Below are 26,777 nucleotides of genomic sequence, written 5' to 3' on the forward strand. Positions count from 1 at the left end.
AAGGCAACAGAGAGGAAGAGAGAGAGGTGAGAATGAGAGCAAGATGGGAGTGAGGGTGAGAGCGAGAGAATGAGGAAGAGGGAGAGGAGATAGAAGAGAGAAGGAGAATGAGTTGAGGGGGGAGAGAGGAGAGGGGAGGGAGAAAAGAGGGAAAACGGGAAAAGAGAGAGAATGAGAGTGTGGGCAAAGCAGAGTGAGGAGGAGAGACACAAAGATAGTTTGTGAAGATGGCAAGGTTCAGAGTGGGCAAGGTCTGGTAAATGGAGTATAATGAGGGAAAAACAGGAATTGTCCACTCGACAGGAAGAATAAAAGAAGCTTATTATCTAAGTGAGAGATTGCAGAACTCTGAGGAGCAGAGGGATCTGGGTGTCCTAGCGCATGAATCACAAAAGGCCAGTATGCGGGGACAGCAAGTCATGAGGAAAGCTAATAGAATGTTATTTATTGGTTACAAAAGTAGGGAGATGATGGTTCAGTTGGTGAGACCACATTTGGAGTGTTGTCTACAATGTTGGTCTCCTTATTTAAGGGAAGATGTAAATATATTGGAAGCAGTTCAGAGAAGGTTCATAGACTCACACCAGGAACGGGTGGGCTGTCTGATGAGGGAAGGTTGGAGAGGTTAGGATTGTATCCACTGGAGTTTAGAAGGGTAAGAGGCGACTTGATTGAAAGATCCTGAGGGGGGTATTGACAGGGTGGATGTGGAGACGTTTCCTCGTGGGAGAATCTAGAACTCGGGGTCACTGTTTAAAAATAAGGGGTCACCCATTGGAGATGGAGATGGGGGGAATTTCTTTCTCAGAGGGGGTGAGTCTCTGGAACGTTCTTCCTCAAAAGGCAGTGGAAGCAGAGACTGTGAATATTTTTAAGGCAGAGCGAGAGAGATTCTTTATTAACGAGGGGGTGAAAGGTTATCGGGGGTCGGCAGGAATGTGGGGTTCAGGTTACAATCAGACAAGTTGTGAATGGGGCAGCAGGCTCGAAGGGCTGAGTGGCCTGCGCCTTGATAGTATGAGACGAGGGAAAGAAAGAGAGGAAGAAATTGGGAATTGTGTGAATTCTGGGATTGCCAGGATATGTTCCTTGTTCACAAGGCAGCGAGGAGTTACTTACAGAGGCCCATTGGAGATGATGGCCAGCAGAGTTTTCAGATCCTCCTTGTATTCGAAAAGATCCGGATAGTGCAGCTTTCCCGGTGTGTACAGCTTCCCGGCGGAATCCAGCAGGGTGGCGATTCCATTCCGCATCTCAAAGCTGTAGGGCAGGTCTTCAGGAATACCCTCCATAGACAGAGCCTGCAACATGTCCTCAGGATAACAGGTGAACTCTGAGAGGAGAGGGGAAGGAGCAGGTTAGACAGTACGTGGGAAAATGGGAAACCTCGGACTCTGGCCCTGAGGAGCCTCCCAACCCTCATTCACTGAGGAACCTGGGTCCCAGAACTTAATATCTCACCCAGAAAGCACTCCCTCAGCACTGACCCTCTGACAGTGCAGCACTCCCTCAGCACTGACCCTCTGACAGTGCAGCACTCCCTCAGCACTGACCCTCTGACAGGACTCCACGTTAGATACAGCATAGAGCTCCTGCTCCATCACCTTAATAGTGTGTCCCCCATTTTAGACCCAGTGTGACCATTGAGAGCTCCCAGGACATGTGCAGCACGGGGTTAGATGCAGAGTAAAGCTCCCTCTACACTGTCCCCATCAAACACTCCCAGGACAGGTACAGCACGGGGTGAGATACAGAGTAAAGCTCCCTCTACACTGTCCCCATCAAACATTCCCAGAACAAGTACAGTACAGGGATGGATACAGAGTAAAGCTCCCTCTACACTGTCCCCATCAAACACTCCCCGGACAGGTACAGCACGGGGTGAGATACAGAGTAAAGCTCCCTGTACTGTAGAGAAGGTGTATGCTGTGGAGGGATTGTCTACAGAGTCTCTGTGGGTGGAAGTTCGGAGTGGGAAGGGGTCGATCACTTTGCTAGGAGTTTTCTATAGGCCGCCCAATAGTAACAGGGAGGTGGAGGAGCAGATAGGGAAACAGATCCTGGAGAGATGCAATAATAGCAGAGGGTTTCCTGACATAGCATGTGGACAAGCCTACAAGAGGAGAGGCTGTACTTGATCTGATACTGACCAATGAACCTGGACAGGTGTCAGATCTCTCAGTGGGAGAGCATCTTGGGGATAGCGATCACAACTCTATCTCCTTTATGCTTGCATTGGAAAAAGAGGATCAGGCAAGCTAGGAAAGCGTTTATATGGAGTAAGGGGAAATATGAAGACATAAGGCAGCAAATTAGAGGAGTAAATTGAAGGAGGTATTCTCGGGGAAATGTACTGAAGAGAGGTGGCAGTTTTTCAAGGAATGTCTGTCTAGAGTTCTACAGGACAACGTTCCGAGCAGACAGGGAGGTGTTGGTCGGATAAAGGAACCGTGGTGCACGAAAGCTGTGCGGGACCTAGTCGAGAAGAAAAGGAAAGCATACAAAAGGTTCAGAGAGCTTGGTGAAGATAGGGATCTAGATGAGTATACGGCTTGTAGGAAGGGACTAAAGAGGAAATTAGGAGAGCCAGAAGGAGTCACGAGAAGGCCTTGGCAGGTAGGATTAAGGGAAACCCTAAGGCGTTCCATAAATATGTGAAGAGTAAAAGGATGAGACGTGAAGGAATAGGGCCTATAAAAGGTGAAGGCGGGAAAATCTGTACGGAACCAGTAGAAATGGCAGAGGTGCTTAATGAGTATTTTGCCTCGGTTTTCACAGAGGAGAAGGACCTGGGTGGATGTACTGCGGGCTTGCAGTGGACTGAAAAGATTGAGTATGTGGACTTCAAGAGGTTGTGCTGGAATCTTTGAATGGCATCAAGATAGATAAGTCGCCGGGTCCGGATGGGATGTACCCCAGGTTACTGTGGGAGGCGAGGGAAGAGATTGCAGAGCCTCTGGCGATGATCTTTGCGTCGTCGATGGAGACGGGAGAGGTGCCGGAGGATTGCGGATGTGGTTCCTATTTTCAAGAAGGGGAATAGGGATAGCCCAGAAAATTACCGACCGGTGAGTCTAACCTCAATGGTTGGTAAGCTGATGGAGAAGATCCTGAGGGACAAGATTTATGAGCATTTAGAGAGGTTTAGTATGCTCAAGAATACTCAGCATGGCTTTGTCAAAGGCAGATCATGCCTTACGAGCCTGGTGGAGTTCTTCGAAAACGTGACTAAACACATTGACGAAGGGAAAGCGGTAAATGTGGTTTATATGGATTTTAGCAAGGCAAAGAACAAAGAACAGTACAGCACAGGAAACAGGCCCTTCGGCCCTCTAAGCCTGTGCCGCTCCTTGGTCCAACTAGACCAATCGTTTGTATCCCTCCATTCCCAGGCTGCTCATGTGACTATCCAGGTAAGTCTTAAACGATGTCAGCGTGCCTGCCTCCACCACCCTACTTGGCAGCGCATTCCAGGCCCCCACCACCCTCTGTGTAAAAAACGTCCCTCTGATATCTGAGTTATACTTCGCCCCTCTCAGCTTGAGCCCGTGACCCCTCGTGATCGTCACCTCCGACCTGGGAAAAAGCTTCCCACTGTTCACCCTATCTATACCCTTCATAATCTTGTACACCTCTATTAGATCTCCCCTCATTCTCCGTCTTTCCAAGGAGAACAACCCCAGTCTACCCAATCTCTCCTCATAGCTAAGACCCTCCATACCAGGCAACATCCTGGTAAACCTTCTCTGCACTCTCTCTAACGCCTCCACGTCCTTCTGGTAGTGCGGCGACCAGAACTGGACGCAGTACTCCAAATGTGGCCTAACCAGCGTTCTATACCGCTGCATCATCAGACTCCAGCTTTTATACTCTATACCCCGTCCTATAAAGGCAAGCATACCATATGCCTTCTTCACCACCTTCTCCACCTGTGTTGCCACCTTCAAGGATTTGTGGACCTGCACACCTAGGTCCCTCTGTGTTTCTATACTCCTGATGACTCTGCCATTTATTGTATAACTCCTCCCTACATTATTTCTTCCAAAATGCATCACTTCGCATTTATCCGGATTAAACTCCATCTGCCACCTCTCCGCCCAATTTTCCAGCCTATTTATATCCTGCTGTATTGCCCGACAATGCTCTTCGCTATCCGCAAGTCCAGCCATCATCGTGTCATCCGCAAACTTGCTGATTACACCAGTTACACCTTCTTCCAAATCATTTATATATATCACAAATAGCAGAGGTCCCAGTACAGAGCCCTGCGGAACACCACTGGTCACAGACCTCCAGCCGGAAAAAGACCCTTCGACCACTACCCTCTGTCTCCGATGGCCAAGCCAGTTCTCCACCCATCTAGCCACTTCTCCTTGTATCCCATGAGCCTTAACCTTCTTAACCAACCTGCCATGTGGGACTTTGTCAAATGCCTTACTGAAATCCATATAGACGACATCCACGGCCCTTCCTTCATCAACCGTTTTTGTCACTTCCTCAAAAATCTCCACCAAATTTGTAAGGCACGACCTCCCTCTTACAAAAGGCGTTCGATAAGGTCCCCATGCAAGGCTTCTGGAAAAAGTGAGACGGCATGGGATCCAAGGGGCTGCTGCTGCCCGGTGGATTCAGAACTGGCTTGCCCAAAGGAGGCAGGGAGTGGGTATAGTTGGGTCTTTTTCTAAATGGAGGTCGGTCACCAGTGGTGTACCCCAGGGATCTGTTCTGGGACCCTTGCTGTTTGTCATTTTCATAAATGACCTGGATGAGGAAGTGGAGGGATGGGTTGGTAAGTTTGCCGACGACACAAAGGTTGGTGGGGTTGTGGATAGTCTGGAGGGATGTCAGAAGTTACAGAGGGACATAGATAGGATGCAAGACTGGGCAGAGAACTGGCAGATGGACTTCAACCCAGATAAATGCATCGTGGTCCATTTTGGCGGGTCAAACGGGATGAAGGAGTACAATATAAAAGGAAAGACTCTTAGTACTGTAGAGGATCAGAAGGACCTTGGGGTCTGGGTCCATAGGACTCTAAAATAGGCCCCGCAGGTGGAGGAGGTTGTTAAGAAGGCGTATGGTGTGCTGGCCTTTATTAATCGAGGGATTGAGTTTAGGAGTCCGGGGATAATGATGCAGCTATGTAAGACCCTCGTCAGACCCCACTTGGAGTACTGTGCTCAGTTCTGGTCACCTCATTACAGGAAGGATGTGGAACAGATTGAAAGGTTGCAGAGGAGATTTACAAGGATGTTGCCTGGATTGAGTGGCATGCCTTATGAGGATAGGCTGAGGGAGCTCGGTCTTTTCTCCTTGGAGAGACATAGGATGAGAGGAGACCTAATAGAGGTATATAAGATGTTGAGAGGGTGGACTCTCAGAGGCTTTTTCCCAGGGTGGAAATGTCTGCTACGAGAGGACACAGGTTTAAGGTGCTGGAGGGTAGGTACAGGGGAAATGTTAGGGAGAACTTTTTCACACAGAGGGTGGTGGGCGAGTGGAATCGGCTGCCGTCAGTGGTGGTGGAGGCAAACTCAATAGGGTATTTTAAGAGACTCCTGGATGAGTACATGAAGCTTAATAGGATGGAGGGTTATAGGTAGGTCCAGAAGGTAGGGATATGTTCAGCACAACTTGTCGGGCCGAAGGGCCTGTTTTTTCATGTGGTTTTTCTATGTTTCTACACTGTCCCCCACCAAACATTCCCAGGACAGATACAGCACTGGGTTAGATACAGAGTGAAGCTCCCTCTACACTGTCCCCCACCAAACACTCCCAGGACAGGTACAACACGGGGTGAGATACAGAGTAAAGCTCTCTCTACACTGTCCCCGTCAAACACTCCCAGGACAGGTACAGCACGGGGTTAGATACAGAGTAAAGCTCCCTCTACACTGTCCCCATCAAACACTCCCAGGGCAGGTACAGCACGGGGTTAGATACAGAGTAAAGCTCCCTCTACACTGTCCCCATCAAACAGTCCCAGGACAGGTACAGCATAGGGTTAGATACAGAGTAAAGCTCCCTCTACACTGTCCCCATCAAACACTCCCAGGCCAGGTACAGCACGGGGTTAGATACAGAGTAAAGCTCCCTCTACACTGTCCCCATCAAACACTCCCAGGGCAGGTACAGCACGGGGTTAGATACAGAGTAAAGCTCCCTCTGCAGTGTCCCCATCAAACAGTCCCAGGACAGGTACAGCACGGGGTTAGATACAGAGTAAAGCTCCCTCTACACTGTCCCCATCAAACACTCCCAGGACAGGTACAGCACGGGGTTAGGCACAGAGTAAAGCTCCCTCTACACTGTCCCCATCAAACACTCCCAGGACAGGTACAGCACGGGGTTAGGCACAGAGTAAAGCTCCCTCTACACTGTCCCCCATCAAACACTCCCAGGACAGGTACAGCACGGGGTTAGATACAGAGTAAAGCTCCCTCTACACTGTCCCCATCAAACAGTCCCAGGACAGGTACAGCATAGGGTTAGATACAGAGTAAAGCTCCCTCTACACTGTCCCCATCAAACACTCCCAGGCCAGGTACAGCACGGGGTTAGATACAGAGTAAAGCTCCCTCTACACTGTCCCCATCAAACACTCCCAGGGCAGGTACAGCACGGGGTTAGATACAGAGTAAAGCTCCCTCTACACTGTCCCCATCAAACAGTCCCAGGACAGGTACAGCATAGGGTTAGATACAGAGTAAAGCTCCCTCTACACTGTCCCCATCAAACACTCCCAGGCCAGGTACAGCACGGGGTTAGATACAGAGTAAAGCTCCCTCTACACTGTCCCCATCAAACACTCCCAGGGCAGGTACAGCACGGGGTTAGATACAGAGTAAAGCTCCCTCTGCAGTGTCCCCATCAAACAGTCCCAGGACAGGTACAGCACGGGGTTAGATACAGAGTAAAGCTCCCTCTACACTGTCCCCATCAAACACTCCCAGGACAGGTACAGCACGGGGTTAGGCACAGAGTAAAGCTCCCTCTACACTGTCCCCATCAAACACTCCCAGGACAGGTACAGCACGGGGTTAGGCACAGAGTAAAGCTCCCTCTACACTGTCCCCATCAAACACTCCCAGGCCAGGTACAGCACGGGGTTAGATACAGAGTAAAGCTCCCTCTACACTGTCCCCCATCAAACACTCCCAGGACAGGTACAGCACGGGGTTAGATACAGAGTAAAGCTCCCTCTACACTGTCCCCATCAAACAGTCCCAGGACAGGTACAGCATAGGGTTAGATACAGAGTAAAGCTCCCTCTACACTGTCCCCATCAAACACTCCCAGGGCAGGTACAGCACGGGGTTAGATACAGAGTAAAGCTCCCTCTGCAGTGTCCCCATCAAACAGTCCCAGGACAGGTACAGCACGGGGTTAGATACAGAGTAAAGCTCCCTCTACACTGTCCCCATCAAACACTCCCAGGACAGGTACAGCACGGGGTTAGGCACAGAGTACCATTCCCTCTACATTACCCTCATGGTGTGTCTTCCCATATTTTTTACTCAATGTCAGGCTCTTTCGGCCCTGTTTTTATTCAGTTCATTTGCAGTCCTGATAGCGCAGCGGTACCTGGTTGTATTTCCTGTTCATCGTTCCAGGGCTCCCCGCTGACAGTGCGGAGGGTCTGGGCTGTCCTCCTGGGGAATCGCTGTAAAGAGCGGTGCATGTACTTCTGCCGCATCTCCAGCGCCGTCAGCAACTTCTGCAGAATGGGCTGCAGCTCTGAGCTGGCAATCTGCGGGTCAGAGAGAGGGTGACAGAATGATACAGACTGCACTGAGACAGAGACAGTGTGAGAAAGAGGGGAGGGAGGCAGAGAAAGGGTGAGAAAGAGGGGAGGGAGGCAGAGAAAGGGGGAGGGAGACAGAAGCAAGTAGAGAGACAGACTCCACTGAGAAAAAGAGTAAGAATGAGAGGGGAGGGAGGGAGAGAAAGAAGGGAAGGGAGGGAGAAGGAGATAGAGAGACAGAATGTGACACACTGCATTGAGGGAAAGGGTTAAACAGGAAGTGGGAAAGGGGGGAGGGGGAAAGAAAGAGGGAGAGAAAGAAAAAAGGGATGAGAAGAAAGTAGAGAAAGAGTGAGATGGAATGAGGCAGCATGGTGGCACAGTGGTTAGCACTGCTTCCTCACAGCTCCAGGGACCCGGGTTCGATTCCCGGGGGCACGGTGGCACAGTGGTTAGCACTGCTTCCTCACAGCTCCAGGGACCCGGGTTCGATTCTCAGCTTGGTTCCCCGTTCTGTGCACGTTCTCCCCATGCCTGTGTGGCTTTCTTCCGGCTGCTCCAGTTTCCTCCCACAGTCCAAAGATGTGCGGGTTAGGTGAATTGGTCGTACTAAATTGTCCCGGGATGCATAGGTTAGAGGGATTAGCGGGGTAAATATGTGGGATTACGGGGATATGGCCTGGGTGGGGGTGTTCTTGGTGCAAACCCAATGGGCTACATGGCCCCCTGCACTGTAGTGATTCTATGAGACAGACTGCACTGAGGGTGAAATGGAGAGAAAGAGCAGAGTGAGGGAAAGGAGGAGGTGGAGAGAATGAAAAGGAAAGAGAGTCTGAGGCGGAGGCACTGAGAGAGAGAGAGACTTCATGGAGAAGGAGAGAAAGAAAGAGATGCAGGGATTTGCAGGACACAGGAGCGTGACACTAGGGGTTGGATGCAAACGACAACGCGGGTTTATTGTGCGGCTGGGACCTGTACAAAAGCTTGATCTAGACTGAGGCAAAGCCCGTGAAACAGCCGATACTGTCACGGGCTATCACAAGACTAAATTCCTAAAGTGACCGTGCAACAACAACCCACAAACATCACATCCAAAACAACTAATAACCATCATCATTAAAGTGTATATGCAAATATATCACACAGTAACAGAAATCTTTGTCTCTTTGCTGGACAGGGAGGTCCCAGAGGATTGGAGGATAGCAAATGTGGTCCCGTTATTTAAGAAGGGTAGCAAGGATAACCTGGGTAATTATAGGCCGGTGGGCTTGACATCCGTTGGAGGGAAATTGTTGGAGAGGATTCTTAGAGATAAGATATATGCGCATTTAGAACTGAATAATCTCATTAGCGACAGACAGCATGGTTTTGTACGAGGGAGATCATGCCTCTCAAATTTGGTTGAGTTTTTTGAGGAGGTGACAAAAACGATTGACGAGGGAAGGGTGTCGTCTATATGGATGTCGTCTATATGGATTTTAGTAAAGCGTTTGACAAGGTCCCTCATGGCAGGCTGGTGCAAAAGGTTAAATCTCACGGGATAAAAGGTGAGCTAGCTAGATGGGTGGAGAACTGGCTTAGCCATAGAAGTGGAGATGCCGGCGTTGGACTGGGGTAAGCACAGTAAGAAGTCTCACAACACCAGGTTAAAGTCCAACAGGTTTATTTGGTAGCAAATACCATAACCTTTCGGAGCGCTGCTCCTTCGTCAGATGGAGTGAAAATCTGTTCTCCAACAGTGCACAGAGACACAGAAATCAAGTTACAGAATACTAATTAGAATGCAAATCTCTACAGCCAGCCAGGTCTTAAAGGTACAGATAATGTGGGTGGAGGGAACATTAAACACAGGTTAAAGAGATGTGTATTGTCTCCAGACAGAACAGCTAGTAAGATTCTGCAAGATCAGCGGGAAAGCTGTGGAGGTTACTGATAATGTGACATAAATCCAACATCCCGGTTTAGGCCGTCCTCATGTGTGCGGAACTTGGCTATCAGTTTCTGCTCAGCGACTCTGCGCTGTCATGTGTCGTGAAGGCCACCTTGGAGAACGCTTACCTGAAGATCCAATGCAGACGCTACGACAACGGATGAATGAACACCGCTCGACAATCACCAGGCAAGACTGTTCTCTTCCTGTGGGGGTGCACTTCAGCGGTCACAGGCATTCAGCCTTGGATCTTCAGGTAAGCGTTCTCCAAGGCGGCCTTCACGACACACGACAGCGCAGAGTCGCTGAGCAGAAACTGATAGCCAAGTTCCGCACACATGAGGACGGCCTAAATCGGGATGTTGGATTTATGTCACATTATCAGTAGCCCCCACAGCTTTCCCCCTGATCTTGCAGAATCTTACTAGCTGTTCTGTCTGGAGACAATACACATCTCTTTAACCTGTGTTTAATGTTCCCTCCACCCACATTGTCTGTACCTTTAAGACCTGGCTGGCTGTAGAGATTTGCATTCTAATTAGTATTCTGTAACTTGATTTCTGTGTCTCTGTGCACTGTTGGAGAACAGATTTTCACTCCATCTGACGAAGGGGCAGCGCTCCGAAAGCTTATGGTATTTGCTACCAAATAAACCTGTTGGACTTTAACCTGGTGTTGTGAGACTTCTTACTTAGCCATAGAAGACAGAGGGCAACAGTGGAGGGGTCTTTTTCCGGTTGGAGGTCTGTGACTAGTGGTGTTCCACAGGGCTCTGTACTGGGACCTCTGCTGTTTGTGATATATATAAATGATTTGGAGGAAGATGTAGCTGGTCTGATCAGTAAGTTTGCGGATGACACAAAGATTGCTGGAGTTGTGGATAGTGAGGAACATTGTCAGAGAATACAGCAGGATATAGGTAGGCTGGAACATTGGGCGGAGAAATGGCAGATGGAATTTAATCCAGGTAAATGCAAAGTGATGCATTTCGGTAGATCTAATGTAAGGGGGAGCTATACAATAAATGGCAGAACCATCAGAGTATAGACACACAGAGGGACCTGGGTGTACAAGTCCACAGATCCTTAAAAGTGGCAGCACAAGTGGAGAGGGTGGTGAAGAAGGCATATGGCATGCTTGCCTTTATTGGACGGGGCATAGAATATAAAAGTTGGCATATGATGTTGCAGCTGTATAGAACGTTAGTTAGGCCACATTTGGAATACTGCGTCCAGTTCTGGTCGCCACACTACCAGAAGGACGTGGAGGCTTTGGAGAGAGTACAGAAATTTTTTCCAGGATGTTGCCTGGTATGGAGGGTCTTAGCTATGAGGAGAGATTGGGTAAACTGGGGTTGTTCTCCCTGGAAAGACGGAGGATGAGGGGCGATCTAATAGAGGTGTGTAAAATTATGAAGGGCATAAATAGGGTGAACAGTGGGAAGCTGTTTCCCAGGTCGGAGGTGACGAACACAAGGGGTCACAGGTTCAAGGTGAGGGGGGCAAGGTTCAACACAGATGCCAGGGGTACGTATTTTACACAGAGGGTGGTGGGGGCCTGGAATGCACTGCCAAGCAAGGTGATTGAGGCGGACACACTGGGATCATTTGAGTCTTATCCAGATAACCACATGAACAGACTGGGAATAGAGGGATACAAACGAATGGTCTAGTTGGGCACATGAGCGGCACAGGCTCGGAGGGCCTGTTCCTGTGCTGTATTGTTCTTTGTTCAGTAATAACACAGTTAACAGGTCAGACAATAGACACAAGGTTGGTGTCTATTCCAAACTGGTTGCCTGTGCACTCCAGCGGTTTAACTGATCTCAACCTTATAAGTTCTCCCCGGACCCAGAGAGGATGTCTCTATGATGGAAAGCCTAACAGTCTCATTTTCAGAAGGAGGACCAGCAGAAGCAAGGGATCCTTCTATAATCTGCAGGGAGATGATGGCCTAGTGATATCATCACTAGACTACTAATCCAGAATCTCAGCGAATGTTCTGGGGACCCGGGTTTGAATCCTGCCACGGCAGATGGTGGAATTTGAATTCAATTTTTTTTAAAACCTGGAACTACTGATGACCACGAAACCATTGTTGGAAAAACCCAGCTGGTTCCTTTAGGGAAGGAAATCTGCCATCCTTACCCTGTTCTGGCCTACATGTGACTCCAGAGCCACGGCAAAATGGATGACTCTCAACTGCCCTCGGGCAACTAGGGATAGGCACCCTAAAAGACAAAAAAAACTAGGAATAGGCAATAAATGCTGACCAGCCAGCAACACCCATGTCCCACAAATGAATAATTCTGATTCTGCTGAGTGACATGGTGGCATTGATAGTGGTTCATCGTGAGGTAGGTCTGGGACACACGGGGCTGGCACTTTGATGCTTGTAGTTAATAACTGATCTGCATCTCCACAATAACTCATCTTCCGTTAGTACGATAATCGGGGATAGGACCAGTTTGAGCCAACACAGCTGCAGGAATCCACTTATCACCGGTGATATGTCTGCGCACCAAAACATGCTCTCCTTGTTGCAACAAGCGTCTTTTGGAATTACTTTCTCTTAAGATTTGCAACTGCCGATTGTGTTATGCTATTTCGGGCATCTCCCGCGATAAGAGTAAATGAAAGGTAGTCTCAGTTTCCTCTTCAGTAGCAGTAAAGGTGGGGGGAATTCTGAGTGGTCACACGTGTGTGTGTGTGTGTGTGTGTGTGTGATCACGTGTGTGTGTGAGATGTTGCGATGTGTCATCAAGAAATTGTTCAGATGGCGATTTCATGAACCCTGGTCCTTGGAGACTTTCAGCGAATGCTTCAAGGATTAGACAAACCTTTCATAGTTGGGTGGTATGGTGCAGACTTTATGCGTTGGATACCACTCATCTTTAGATAATCTCCAAACTCGTAAATTGTGAATTGTAGACCTTTGCCACTCACAATTTGTTCTGGTTTCCCAAATCTGATGAGAATCTCATTGAATATTTTGATGGTTGACTTGATTGGGACCACCTCAGGGCACTCTTAGTGTGCATAAGAACTAGGAGCAGGAGTCGGCCATCTGGCCCCTCGAGCCTGCTCCGCCATTCAATAAGATCATAGCTGATCTTTTCATGGACTCAGCTCCACTTACCCGCCCACTCACCATAACCCTTAGTTCCTTTAATGTTCAAAAATCTATCTATCCTTGCCTTAAAAACATTCAATGAGGTAGCCTCAACTGCTACACAACCCTTTGTGTGAAGAAGTTTCTCTTCAACTCAGTCCTAAATTTGCTCTCCCTTATTTTGAGGCTATGCCCCCTAGTTCCAGTTTCACCCGCCAGTGGAAACAACTTCTCTGCTTCTATCTTATCTATTCCCTTCATAATCTTATATGTTTCTGTAAGATCTCCCCTCATTCTTCTGAATTCCAATGAGTATAGCCCCAGTCTACTCAGTCTCTCCTCATAAGCCAACCCTCTCAACTCCAGAATCAACCCAGTGAATCTCCTCTGCACCCCCTCCAGTGCCAGTATATCCTTTCTCAAGTAAGGAGACCAAAACTGTACACAGTACTCCAGGTGTGGCCTCACCAGCACCTTATACAGCTGCAACATAACCTCGCTGTTTTTAAACTCCATCCCTCCAGCAATGAAGGACAACATTCCATTTGCCTTCTTAATTACCTGCTGCACCTGCAAACCAACTCCTTGTGATTCGTGCACAAGGACACCAGGTCCCTCTATCAATGATAACCATGAACATGTACCCCTCATTCGTACCTGCAAAGTCAATGTGTAGATGATGCCAAGACATTTTCGGCCACTCCCATGGATGAAATGGAGACAAGAGCAACGTGTTCCTTAGCCCCTGCACATGACTGGCACAAGCCACCAGAAACAACTCCTGGCAAGTTCTATCATTTGAATTATATCTGGGTGTCCTTCATGTAATTGTTCCAATGCTCATTGTCACAAGTTTAGAGGAATTATTACCCTCATCCCCCACAACAGGCATCCACCCTGTACTGTCAACTTGAGCTTTCTAGAAACCTACGACTTTAATTAGATAGTGGTTAGGTGGATTGGCTATGCTAAATTGCTCCTTGATGTCCAAAGATGTGTAGATTTGGGGGATTGGCCATGCTAAATTGCCCCGTAGTGTCCAAAGATGTGCAGCTTAGGAGGATTAATGGGGTTATGGGGATAGGGTGGGGTGGGCCTGGGTCAGATACTATGTCAGAGAGTCATTAAAGACTTGATGGGCTGAATGGCCCCTAATGTCGTGATTCTGTGATAATTCATGATGTGTTCCCGCTATCCTCTCTTTAACACCATTTCCAGTACTTTCCCCATCATGTTTCTGGTCTGTCACTGGACCTGAGCTGTAGCCAGTGGAAAGTGTTCTGTATTTTCACAGCCGAGTGATATCTGACCAACAGGCAAAGGCAAAGGTGACCATCATCAGCATGGTTTTCAAACTGCCGATTTTGCAGGAATGTGCTGAGAATATTAAAGAACATCACTGAACCCTGCTGGCTGCCAAGGAAGGAATAACCTTTAGTGGCCTAAAGATAGTTAAGGACCTGTGGTCCATCTGCAATGTGAAGTGGCGACCATAGAGGTATTGGTAACATTTTCTCACTCTAAACATAATACTCAGTGCCTCCTTCTCCAACTGAGCGGAGTTTGGTGTCCATTATCAGCTTATTTTGTGTACAGCAAATTATGCAAAGGTTTAAGCAAGGTCGTTTAAATTTGGAACAAATTTCCTATAATAATTAATTAACCCTAGGAATGATCTTAACTGTGTTACATTCGTTGGTTGTGGGGCCTTCATAGAAACTAGAAGCAGGATTAGCCCATTCGGCCCTTGTTCTTTTTTTAAAAGTTTATTTATTAGCATCACGAGTAGGCTTACATTAACACAGCAATGAAGTTACTGTGAAAATCCCCTTGTCGCCATACTCTGGCGCCTGTTCGGGTACACTGGGGGAGAATTTTGCATGGCCAACACACCTAACCAGCACATCTTTCAGACTGTGGCAGGAAACTGGAGCACCCAGAGGAAATGCACGCAGACATGGGGAGAATGTGCAGACTCCACACAGACAGTGACCCGAAGCCAGAATTGAACCCGGGTCCCTGGCGCTGTGAGGCAGTAGTGCTAACTACTGTGCCACCCTGTTCTTAGCCATCTTCTTTGGTGCCTTGTGTAAACTCTTGCAATCAATCACATGGCCTGAATATTGTATTGATTTTTGAAAGAAATCTTTCCTAACCACACATTTGAATGTGGCTTTAGGTTAGGTAAGTGTTCATGTTCATTGATACCAGTCATCAAGGTTACATTGTAAACCACTGAGGTTCTGGTCCATAGATCGTTGGAATAAAACGATTGCTGGCATTATTCCAAAAGGTAATCTCTTGTAGCAGGATAGGCCTTTGTGTTATGATGGTGAGCAAGTGTTGAGATTCAGCTGTGACATTCATTTGCAGGCAGACCAGCGCCAGGTTGAATTTGCTAAACCTCGGACCTCCTGCTCGGCTGATGAACAAATCCTCAATCAAAGGTAGTGGGTATTGATCTGTGCACATAACTGGATTCATTGTGGTTTTGAAATGTCCGCAGATGCGTATAGTCCCGTCCTATTTCATTACAGGTACAATAGGGGTCACTCAATCACTCGTACTGATGGGTTCTAAGACTCTTGTGTCCACAACGTATCTTATTAGTTCAGATTCTGCCTTTGGACCTATGCCGTAAGGTACTGCTCACGCTCTGAGACTCTTAAGATCAAGCATAACAGCCAGCCTAAGTACCACTTGTACCCTCTTCCTGGACCTCATCGTGTCCCCAAATACACTGCTGTATTTCTAATCTGCTCTGTAGATCTGATTTACAATCAACTAACCCGGTCACAGCATTCCAGATCAATGTTACCTTGGAGCCAAGAGAGCTGAAAAAGTTTCTTGGACAACATGGAGTGGCAGCTCTGCCCACTTAGCTCTACTTTGACTGTGAGGCACTACTTCTTCAGTGTAGGTCCTCAGGGTGACATGTACTGACTTTAACAGTAGGGAGATGCAGCCCCTATACCCATCTCTATTTTTAAATCGACATTTTGTTCAATTTTGGAACTTCCCTGAACCGACGTGATTCACATTGAACTGAAAATACACTGAAGTCTTATTCCTATGTCATGCTGTCTCTACATCGTTCTTGTTATTTTTCTCTTCCGCACTGCAAATTCTCTCAATGGAATGCTTTTTCCCCCCCTTAGTTGTGCCCTGTTTCTTTCTTTGGACATAACTCTTCTGGAGAAACTAGTTTGCTCTAGCAAGCTCATGCTCTGTGGCCAATTGTACCATGAGTTTTGCATTGGCTGTCCTTGCTCCAGCAACCAGCTTGTGAATGGACCATTTTGGCACAGCGATGACATGCCTGTTGCCGGGTAGACATTAAGATAAAAGCAAAATACTGTGGATACTGGAATGGGGTAGACATTCTCTGGACAGCAGGTATTCAGTATGTCCTCGTGTGTGCTCTGAGCTGAGAAGCCTCCTTACCACCAAACCCCATTGAAATGTTCATCTCTAAGGCTGTTTTCAGACTTGCGTTAAGTTCACTTAACAATCTCTGCCTTATGTCGTTATTCCTTAGTCCACAAACCAGTCGGTCTCTAATATCATATCATCCAGAGAATCATCAAATTCACAGTTCTTCACGAGACACTTTAGGATTGCAAGAAAATGTGCTATATTTTCTCCTTCTAGCAGATTCCTTTTGTGAAATGTAACACTTCTGTTGCCGGGTAGAAATGGACTGGATGAATAATTTTCATCCAGTATCTTGATTACTGGAATTTTACAGCTGTTCGCACCAGCAGGAATCTCTGGTCCTGCTGCAATAAGTGGAGAGTTGGCCGAGTGCCAAATTCTCCATTCTCACTTACAACGACAATAGGGCGTGAATGGCCGGAGAATTCCAGTCGAAATGTTTAGCGACTAGGTACCTCAGGCTGGAGCAGACTTTGTAGTAGATAAAAGTTTTACTGCTGACGGTATTATGTAAAGCAGGATGTCTACAACATCCTCCAAAATCTTATTGGCTAGTATATAGTGCGGAAATCTTTGAACTTCAGATTTTCGGAATATTCCTCAAATGGGTGAATGGCGCCAAATTGTCCCACTATTTTTCAGTGAGACCGGGTCTCACTCGTAACTCTTCTGGTGCTTCCCTTATACAAATGGTTTCGTTAATATTGTGGAATTTGCCAATTGTAGCAGCTTGCAACACAAGAGATCTGTCTCTCGTCATGCCTGAGCTCCGAGGTGCTGGTTTTCATTTTCAATGTGGGCATCTCTTTTCTCTCAGCAGGTCTGGCAGCATCTGTAAGGAGAGAAAAGAGCTGACGTTGAGTCCAGATGACCTTTTAACAAATGTTGAGGCCTGCTGAGATTTTCCAGCATTTTCTCTTTTGGTTTCAGATTTCAGCAGCCGCAGTAATTTGCTTTTATTTCTGTGCAACAACCTTACCAACCCGATGCAGTTGTTGATTCTGCCTCAACACCAACCGTCAAAAGGTTCAATTTTCTTTTCTGTCTAAAAGCATTTGTTTTTGATCCGCAGTACTCTTTTTATCCTATTCTGTACCGTGCTCTCAGGATGAAAGAATATGACGCTGAAACATGTGGTTGAATACAAACAACAATGCAGGTTTATTGTGTGGCTGTCAACTGTACAAATGCTTGACCTAGACTGAGGCAAAGACTATCACATACTAGACTCTTAGTGACAAAACAACAACCCACATGAGAGAGACAGAAAGCCAGACATTAAGGAGAAGGAGAGAAAGATAGAAATAGAGGAAGGGAGAGAGAGTAGAGAAAAAGTAAAAAGGATGTAGATAAGAGAGAGCTAGATGTCAGGGAGACGGTGAGAGAGATAGCAAGTAGGAAAGAGGAGGAGGTATAGAGAGAGAGCGCCAGACAGCAGGGAGAAGGAGAGAGAATTAGAAAGAGAGAGAAGAAGAAAGAGGGGGAGGTAGAGAGAGCGAGAGAGAGAAACAGATAGCAGGAAGAATGAAAGATAGACAGAGAGAAAAAAGAAAGAGGGGAGAGACAGAAACAAAGAGGGAGAGTACTGAGACAGAGTGAAATGGAGAGATATAGAAGGGGAGAATGTGAAATGAGTACTTAAAGTTAAAGGTCTGGAGAAAGTGATAACGAAAGGAGAGAAAGGGAGAGAGCATTAAAGAGAGAAGAGAGAGTGAGACAAAGAAAGACTGACAGTCAAGAAGAGAGATGGGGAGCATGGGATTGTCAGAGAGCGCAGAGGGAGGGAGAGAGAAAGTGAAAGATAGAGCGAGGAGTGAAGTGAGGTGACAGTCAGAGAGCAGGTAGGGAGAGCAGAAAAAGCCAGAGAGGAGAGAAACAGAATTCAATGCAATCCTAAAACTGAAAGAATGCGAGAGAAAGAAGGAGAGAGGGGAGAAGAATGAGGGACATCAAGTGATGCAGGGATAGAGTGAAAGTGCAGGGGGAAATACAGAAGGGGATGAGCTTACAGAGAGAGAGAGAAAGGAGAAATAGAGACTGGAATTTTACCGCCCTGCCCAGGGACGGGCAGACAATGGGAAGGTCTGTTGACCCTGGGTGGGATTTTAGGTTTCGGGACGAACAGGGCCATAAAACCCTGCCTTTGAAAACAGCAGGAAGGGGAGGAAGGAGGAAAAAATTGTGGGCTCGGTGTAAAGGAACACTCCTTTAATAGTGGTGCGTGTGTGTGTGTCTTGCAGTGTGAGGCTGTTATAGATGAACATTCTTACCCCTGCTGCTGTGTCATCAGTTACAACGATGTGGTGATAATCCAGTTCTGACATCACGGCCACTAAAGGAAAATAAATTGGGTAAATTAGCATGACTGGAACATTTTCCAACCTCAAACGTTCCAGTCCATCCCTCACTCCCAGGTATCTGTTGTTCTATAAACAAGCCACCTAAACCCCTCGATTAGATTCCAGTCTGCAGCCCTCCCTCAGCACTGACCCGCTGATAGTGCGGCCCTCCCTCAGCACTGATGCAGTGGGTTTGGGGCCTAGTGGATGGTGCCTGGAGTATTGATGCCCCGTTGCCAGTGTGCAGACAATGATCTGATTGTACTTCTGGTTTTTTTTCAGCTTAGAGCTGTCTGGGCCAGACTCATCCTGTGAAAGTCACAGTTCCGACAGACAGGAAGCCGTTGCTATAGAAACCAGAGTCCCAAATTTTGTGGCTCATAGGGCTGCTTCTCTTGTCAGAAGTCATGATGTGGAGATGCAGGCGTTGGACTGGGGTAAACACAGTAAGAAGTCTAACAACACCAGGTTAAAGTCCAACAGGTTTATTTGGTAGCAAAAACCACTAGCGATTGGAACAGGCTATCCCTTCGTCAGGTGGGTGGAAGTTCTGAAGCCAGAGCTCTGCCCCTGCTCCTCCTCTGAAATCTGATACTTTCACCTTGCTTCTATCTATATTGCTATCCAGAACCACTTGCACTGGTGTCTTTCACATGGTAGAGACTGCCCAAGGCACCTCAGATCAAAGGCTTAGACTGTGGCCTCCTTCAAGGGATAGCAAGTCACATGACCAAAACTTGGTCAAAGCTGCCAGGCTTTAAGTAGCATCTTAGAGAACAGGCAGGGGGTGAGGGAGGTAATTCAGGAGGTGTAGGGTCCAGACAGCTGAAGACTTGGCAAGCTGTGGTGGAAAGGTTAAAATTGCAGATGTGCAAAGTTTTGGGACGTACAAAAGACCTGAGCCATGTGCAGAGGATTGTAGGGGCTGGAGGAGGTTATAGAGATAGAGAGGGGCTGTACATCTTTCACCAATTTTTACAGAGGCACCATAGAAAGCATCCTTTCTGGTTGTATCACAGCTTGGTATGGCTCCTGCTCTGACAAAGGCCACAAGAAACTACAGTGTTATGAATGTAGCCCAATCCATCACGCTAACCAGCCTCACATCCATTGACTCTGTCTACACTACATGCTGCCTTAGGAAAGCAACCAGCATAATCAAGGACCCCACGCACCCCGGACAGTCTCTTCACATTCAGTCAGGAAAAAGATACAAAAGTTGAGATCACGTAGAAAGAACAGCTTCTTCCTTGCTCCCATCAGACTTTTGAACGGACCCACCTTATATTAAGCTGATCTTTCTCTACACCCTAGCTACTGTTTCAGCCTCTCGGTTGCAGTTCAGTAAAGGAGATACAAGTTCACTTCTTCATAAACTACCTTTATTTCTTTGATCCAACTTCACATACAATTCTCCATCAGCAACCCAATGCCACGCGTAACCCCTTTATACGTCAGTGACTTCTATTGAACAATTGGCATCAAATTAGGACTTAATTGGAAGGCCTGTTAACCCATTCCTAACAGTCTCCCCTTCCTTGGAGAAAAAAAATGAATATTGTTTCCACAGAAAACACACAACTATTTCCCCTTCCTCTTTTCTTTTATTTCTGAAAAAAAACATATTCACAGAAAGAGGTTTCTAAAAAGTTGTTTCTAAAAGGTTTCTAACTAGCCCCTCTCTTAGCAAGACAATCGGATAACTGATGGCTACTATCGACCCATTTAATTTTTGATATTTCTCCTTTGTCCAGCTTTAAGCTGGCTACGTCGATCCTCAATCTTCTCATTTACACTTTTTTGCGGAGTGCACATTTTCCCACAGGAATTTATTGTCAATGTGACATTCAATGGGTATTTTACCCCAATGCCCTAACCCCAAAATTTCTGTTGATATGTGGGATATGTAAAAGGCCATGTCCACTGCCTCTACAAGGCTTAGTGTCTCAGTGGCCAATGTGCTTTTCACCACTCTCCTTATTCTTTGTTTCCCACACAAGGGGGCAACATTTTACCCTACGGAAATATTATCAAATCTCCCACGCTTTAAAACCATCACACAAATTGGCATTGGATGCGTTACTATAAACTATGAGTGTCAGGTGCCTAAGATCACCCAAAAACGGGAACCTCAAAACACTTCTGCATTTTTAGTTTGGCCAACGTTTTGTTTGCTCTCATCGATCCTACAATGAAAGACGCTCATTTTTGTACTCAACTCTAGGACATCAAAACTAGCGTCCATTCTGGTCTGTCCTAGCCAATTCAATTGCCCAAACTTTGGAGTTCCTGGGTCTTAGAAACCACAGCAGGGAAGGTTATTTCAAAGATCTTCTTGGCTCTGTTAGCCACAAAGGCCTGGGAATACAAGGCCTTACAAACCGTCTTCGAAACCACCGCAACCTTTTGTGAAGCCCTACTGCGACTAATTGCGATCGAGCTGATACTCTCCAAATAGGATTGCTAATGTAAAGTGATACCTGACTCAGTCTGTCCAATTTCCAGCCCAATATATTTACAAGCCCCTGAAGCCAGACTTCCAGCCTTGAATCCCCTCCTCAGCCCAGAAATCACAATAGCTCCAACATCACTACCACAAAAACCATCAACATGCATCATAAAGATACCACGAAGCTTTCTTCAATAGTGCCAGTAAAACATTGCAGGATCTGCTTTCAACTGGCAACAGCCTAACTTTAACAAAACCATCTTACCGAAAAATACCAAACTCTACATGCACTATTTAACCCATATACACCGAGCTTTAAAGCATAATGTGCGGCCATCAAACATCATTTTCCAGCAACAAGATGTAGTACACTATAAGAGAAATAATTTTAATGAATGGAAAGGTCCAGGGAAGATTATAGGCATAGATGGCAAAACAATTGTTTTGCAACATGGTAACCAGACTGTTAGGGTACATTCAACAAGGTAACAATGTGCAGGGGTTGGGGGAAAGGGGAGGTCATAATGCTCGTTTGGAGAGCCAGTGTAGACGTGATGGGCCGAATGGCCACCTTCTGAACCGTAACACTTCTGTGAATTCCACCATCGGCAAATTGTAACTTGACGTTTTCATTTTGTGAAAATTCACATCGCTTCTTAATTAACCTTATCGTTAAAAACATGAGAGGTTAATGCAGAAACTGGCGAGGGGCGGGAGGGGTGAGGCGGCAGGGAAGGGCGGGAGGTGGAGGATTGCGGGCGGGTTGTGGGTGGCGAGGCATGTTGGAACCAGTTATCACATCACACGCCATTTATTTAACTTCCGAGTCTTCTGCTTCCAAGAATGCTCTTCTACCTAAATGCAATGCATTTAAATGCTCAGCAAAGGCAGAGCTAATTGTAGTCCCTTCCCAAGCCGGAGGCTGATCATTCAAAATGGATGGAATTTTAGGATTTCTACCAAATACTAATTGATACGGACTCTAGCCCCCAACCATCTGCAATTAATTCTTTGCATGTACTGCCTATGCGAAGGCTGAATTTAACTTGCAATTTGGTCTATCAAAATTTTCAAGAGCATGTCATCTATTATCACGTGGTTCCTCTCACACACCCCATTACTAAATGGGCTTTCCACAGCCGTATTCATGTTTTCACACTTATCCCTAAACTCATCGTTAGCAAATTCCTCCCCATTGTGGCCGGTGGCCCCATTCCTATCCCTATCCATTTTCCATGATCTGATCCAGGAGTACTCTTTTCTTTACTACAGACAACTGTTGGTTGACTAAATCTGGTCGCTAAATCTACAAAGTGCAAAATGAATATATTGTTTGCTGCATTCAGCCTTAAGGCCCATGGCCACAATGTCATTAAAATCTCTGGCCAAGGGTAGAGTTACTATTGGTCATGGTGTTTTTCTGTACTTCCTACAAACCTCACACTGATCACTCAGCTGTTTGACCAGCTCAGTATAGTCCTCATCTCTTACACCTGCATCCTTTAATAAAATCTGCAACCTCCGAGCAGACAAATGCACAAATTCCCAATGCAGCTTCAACACAATGGGCTTTTTAATCTGCTAAAGTCCCATTTCCAGATGCTAATAACACTTTAACCTCTTTACTCAAAAAATTGTCATTAACGGAATACAATAGTGTCCCGACTGTGTAAGTTGTAAGTCCACCGTTTTTTCAAAAACTATTGCCTTATCATTTTCCGCATCCAGCTTCGTGTGTGCTCCCTTCATCAACGGTCTGCTCAGAGGCAAACACACATCCGTGCTAATGAAATGATTCACACCAGCAATATTGCAAGGGATCACCACTCTTTTCAGTGACTTCAGGGTATTATCAGCCCCAAACCTGAAACTTGGTTAAATTCTTTAACTTTGTTCTAGTTTTCAGCATTTAAAGAGTCCGTGTAACATTTTAACCAGTCAACTCCACACATGGTAGATGTGCAGCCATTGTCTAATACAGCACAATTAAGGGACTCTGCAACCAAAACTCTCATTACAGGAATAAAAATTAAGACAATGCCTTCTTTCTGGTCACTATCTCTTTCCTCTTCCATTCTGCCATGTCATGTTTGAAACCACACACTATTAGATCGTTTCAGACAGTTGAAAGCATAATGAAATTGAGTCACACCAAAAATACTGAAAAATCATACCCTGGGCATTTCTGTGGTTCATTTTTCTGTTACAACTCTCCATATCCTTCCTCCTGTTGTAGACATTAAAGGGGTTTCTGTCATCGTAATTTCTGGGTCCCAATCTTCTCCCATACACTCGTAGTCTGCTTGTGCCTGTACAATCTAACCGTCTGGTTAACAGTGCATCTTCCTGTTTTATCACTGACTGACCCATTTGTGTCATAAAAGCCATGGGGATAAAATGTTTTCCTAAAAATGTTTTTAAAGCCTCTGACTTTTGATCATACAAGGTATCTTTGTCTCCAAATTTAACTCCTGTTAAAACCAGGAGCCGATCCAGATTTGTAACGTTAGCACAGCCCAGTAACTTAAATGCCAACACGGACTCTGGAATTTCCAGGCAGTGTTTTTGCAGCCTTATATATATTTTATTAAATTGCATCAAATATTGCTCAATAGAAATATCCTCTGATTTCTGAAAACTATCAAAATCTGACCAGGCTTCATACACACTCTGTGGGAAACCACTGTTAAGCTTATTGCCTGTGTGTGTGTGTGTGAGACATGCCTGCGCGTGCCCCTGTCAGCCCTGCCTGAGACTCCTCGCCCCCCCTGGTCCATGTATAAAGGTGACTGCTCCCAACCCAATAAAGCTCGGCACAACATCATGGGCCGAAGGGCCTGTTCTGTGCTGTACTGTTCTATGTAACCCCCCTGCCTCACTCGCCGGACCAGTTCATCAGCATGGGTCTGCTCCAAGTCGTTTGTGAATAAAAGCCTATTTGTTCTTGCATACAAACTAGTCTTTGCTTGATTGATAGTGCATCAATTTTATTCGCAAAAGGTTTTGGGATGGAGCAGATACTAAAACCCGATAGATTAGAATTGGATTCTCAAGCTGCAGGAGCCTCTAACAGCTTCGATCACTGGCTGCGATGTTTCGAAACTTGCCTCACCGCCTCCGCCTCCATCGTCCGGACCGAAACCGACAAGCTCCACGTGCTCCACGCCCGGGTAAGCGATCAAGTATTCTCAATGATTAGAGACGCTGAAACTTACGAGGATGCGATCGAACTTTTAAAAGGCCAGTACAACAAACAGACTAATGTAATCTACGCCAGACATCTTCTGGCTACTCGCAGACAACAGCCAGGAGAATCGGGTGACCAATTCCTGCGTGCGTTGCGAGCACTTGGCAGGGCCTGCAACTGCAAGGCTGTAACAGGCGCCCAAAACACAGGAGTTAATCAGAGATGCCTCTGTCACGGGTATCAGGTCAAACTATATCCGACAGCGACTGCTGGAATAGGGTAGGCTGGATCTACAAAAGACTGTGGCGCTTGCCGACTCATTAGAGGTGGCTTTCCGTAATCTCGAGGCCTACACCCCCGACCACGGGGGCGCATCGTGGACGCTGCAGTCGCCGCCACCTCTGTACTCGGGAGGGCCGCAGGCCTACGCCACGTCCCACCAATGACCCGACCGCTGCAGCAGTCTCTGGAGGCCCAAAGTGCTACTTCTGCGGCCTGGGGAAGCACCCCCGACAACGCTGCCCGGCAAAGGATGCGATCTGCTCCGGGTGTGGAATGAAGGGCCATTACGCGAAGGTATGCAGGGCAAAAATCGACCTCCAAGCCCAGTAGCGTCGCGTGCGACCCGCGGGGGCCACCATCTTGGGTGCTGGTAGCCGCTTGTGAGCTGTGCGGGCCGCCATCTTGGACGCCTTCAGCCACATGCGGGCCGCCATCTTGGAGGCCGTCAGCCGCGTCGCAAAATCCAACGGTGGCTTCGGTTACGCTGGACCAATCCAGGCCTCACCAACTCGCCAGGTCCATGATGGACATCGAGGTAAACGGTCGCACTACAAACTGTTTATTTGACTGTGGGAGTACGAGAGCTTTATTCACCCTAACACAGTGAGTCGCTACGCCCTTTCAGTACTGCCAGTGAAGCAAACGATCTCCATGGCTTCAAAGTCCCACTCGGTGGATGTCCTCGGGTACTGCGTGGTGACCCTGACTGTACGGGGCACAGTGTACAAAAGCTTCAGGCTCCTCGTGCTGCCACAACTCTGCGCTACCGTACTCCTGGGGCTAGATTTCCTGTGTCACCTTAAGAGCGTCACCATGGAGTATAATGGGCCTTTTCCCCCACTCTCTGTTTGCAATCACCAGTTCTTAGATTGCCCACCGCGCACCACCTGCAGCCTCTCGACCCTTAAAGTCGCCCCTCCCTCACTGTTTGAAAATCTCACCCCCGACTGCAAGCCCATCACCACCAAGAGCAGACGGTACAGTGCTGGAGACAGGGCTTTTATCAGGTCCAAAGTACAACGGCTCCTAGGGGAGGGGATCATTGAGGCCAGTACCAGCCCCTGGAGAGCCCAAGTAGTAGTTGTTAAGACTGGGGAGAAACGTCGCATGGTCATTGACTACAGTCAGACCATTAACCACTAAACGCAGCTGGACGCGTACCCCCTTCCCCGCATATCTGACATGGTTAATCAGATTGCGCAATATCGGGTGTTCTCCACCATCGACTTAAAATCTGCATACCACCAGCTCCCTATCCGCCCGGAGGACCACCAGTATACTGCCTTTGAGGTGGGTGGTCGCCTCTATCACTTCCTTAGGGTCCCCTTCGGCGTCACCAACAGGGTCTCGGTTTTCCAGTGTGAGATGGACCGATTGGTAGACCAGAACGGGCTGCGGGCCACCTTCCTGTACTTGGATAACGTCACCATCTGCGGCCATGATCAGCAGGACCATGACGCCAACCTCCACTAATTCCTCCACACCGCCACACTCCTAAATCTGACCTATAATAAGGAGAAGTGCGTATTCCACACACGCCGCCTTGCCATCCTTGGTTGTGTTGTGGAAAACGGGGTCATCGGTCCCGATCCCGACTGCATGCGCCCCCTCCTGGAACTTCCCGTCCCCACCAGCCTCAAGGCACTGAGGAGATGCGTGGGCTTTTTCTCGTATTACGCCCAGTGGGTCCCTAATTATGCGGATAAAGCCCGTCCGCTCATCAAATCCACCTCTTTTCCCCTGACGGCAGAGGCCCGCCTGGCCTTCGACCGCATCAAAGCAGACATCGCGAAGGCCACGATGCACGCTGTAGACGAATCCATCCCGTTCCAGGTGGAGAGCGATGCGTCTGACTTCGCCCTAGCCGCCACCCTTAACCAGGTGGGCAGACCCGTGGCCTTCTTCTCACGAACCCTCCAAGGCCCTGAAATTCGACACCCCTCTGTCGAGAAGGAGGCCCAAGCCATAGTGGAAGCTGTACGGCACTGGCGCCACTACTTAGCTGGTAAACGATTCACCCTACTCACGGACCAATGGTCAGTTGCATTCATGTTTAACAACAGCGGGGCAAGATCAAAAATGATAAAATATTGAGGTGGAGAATCGAGCTTTCCACCTACAATTACGACATCTTATACCGGCCCGGGAAGCTCAATGAGCCCCCAGACGCCCTGTCCCGGGGAATATGTGCCAGTGCACAAATAGACCAATTGCAGACTCTCCACAACGACCTCTGCCACTCGGGGGTCACCAGGTTTTTTCACTTCATTAAAGCCCGTAACCTGCCCTACTCCATTGAG

The 26,777-nt window shown here is 47.5% G+C and overlaps 1 protein-coding gene across 1 annotated transcript in view; it reads right to left on the reverse strand.

Moving 5' to 3' along the window:
* Positions 1 to 1,119: 1,119 nt before the first annotated feature.
* LOC144488672 (AMP deaminase 1-like) overlaps positions 1,120 to 26,777 on the reverse strand; it is a gene marked incomplete at its 3' end in the record, with an annotated part of 34,511 nt that continues 8,853 nt past the window's right edge. Inside the window, exons 3-5 of the mRNA XM_078206759.1 lie at positions 18,491 to 18,552; positions 7,585 to 7,750; positions 1,120 to 1,333 (exon numbers count right to left, since the gene is read on the reverse strand). Coding sequence (XP_078062885.1) covers positions 1,120 to 1,333; positions 7,585 to 7,750; positions 18,491 to 18,544 — 434 coding nt within the window. The remainder of the gene's footprint in view (positions 1,334 to 7,584; positions 7,751 to 18,490; positions 18,553 to 26,777) is intronic.

The sequence above is a fragment of the Mustelus asterias genome, unplaced genomic scaffold (genome assembly GCF_964213995.1).
Source record: "Mustelus asterias unplaced genomic scaffold, sMusAst1.hap1.1 HAP1_SCAFFOLD_1759, whole genome shotgun sequence".
Lineage (NCBI taxonomy): Eukaryota > Metazoa > Chordata > Chondrichthyes > Carcharhiniformes > Triakidae > Mustelus > Mustelus asterias.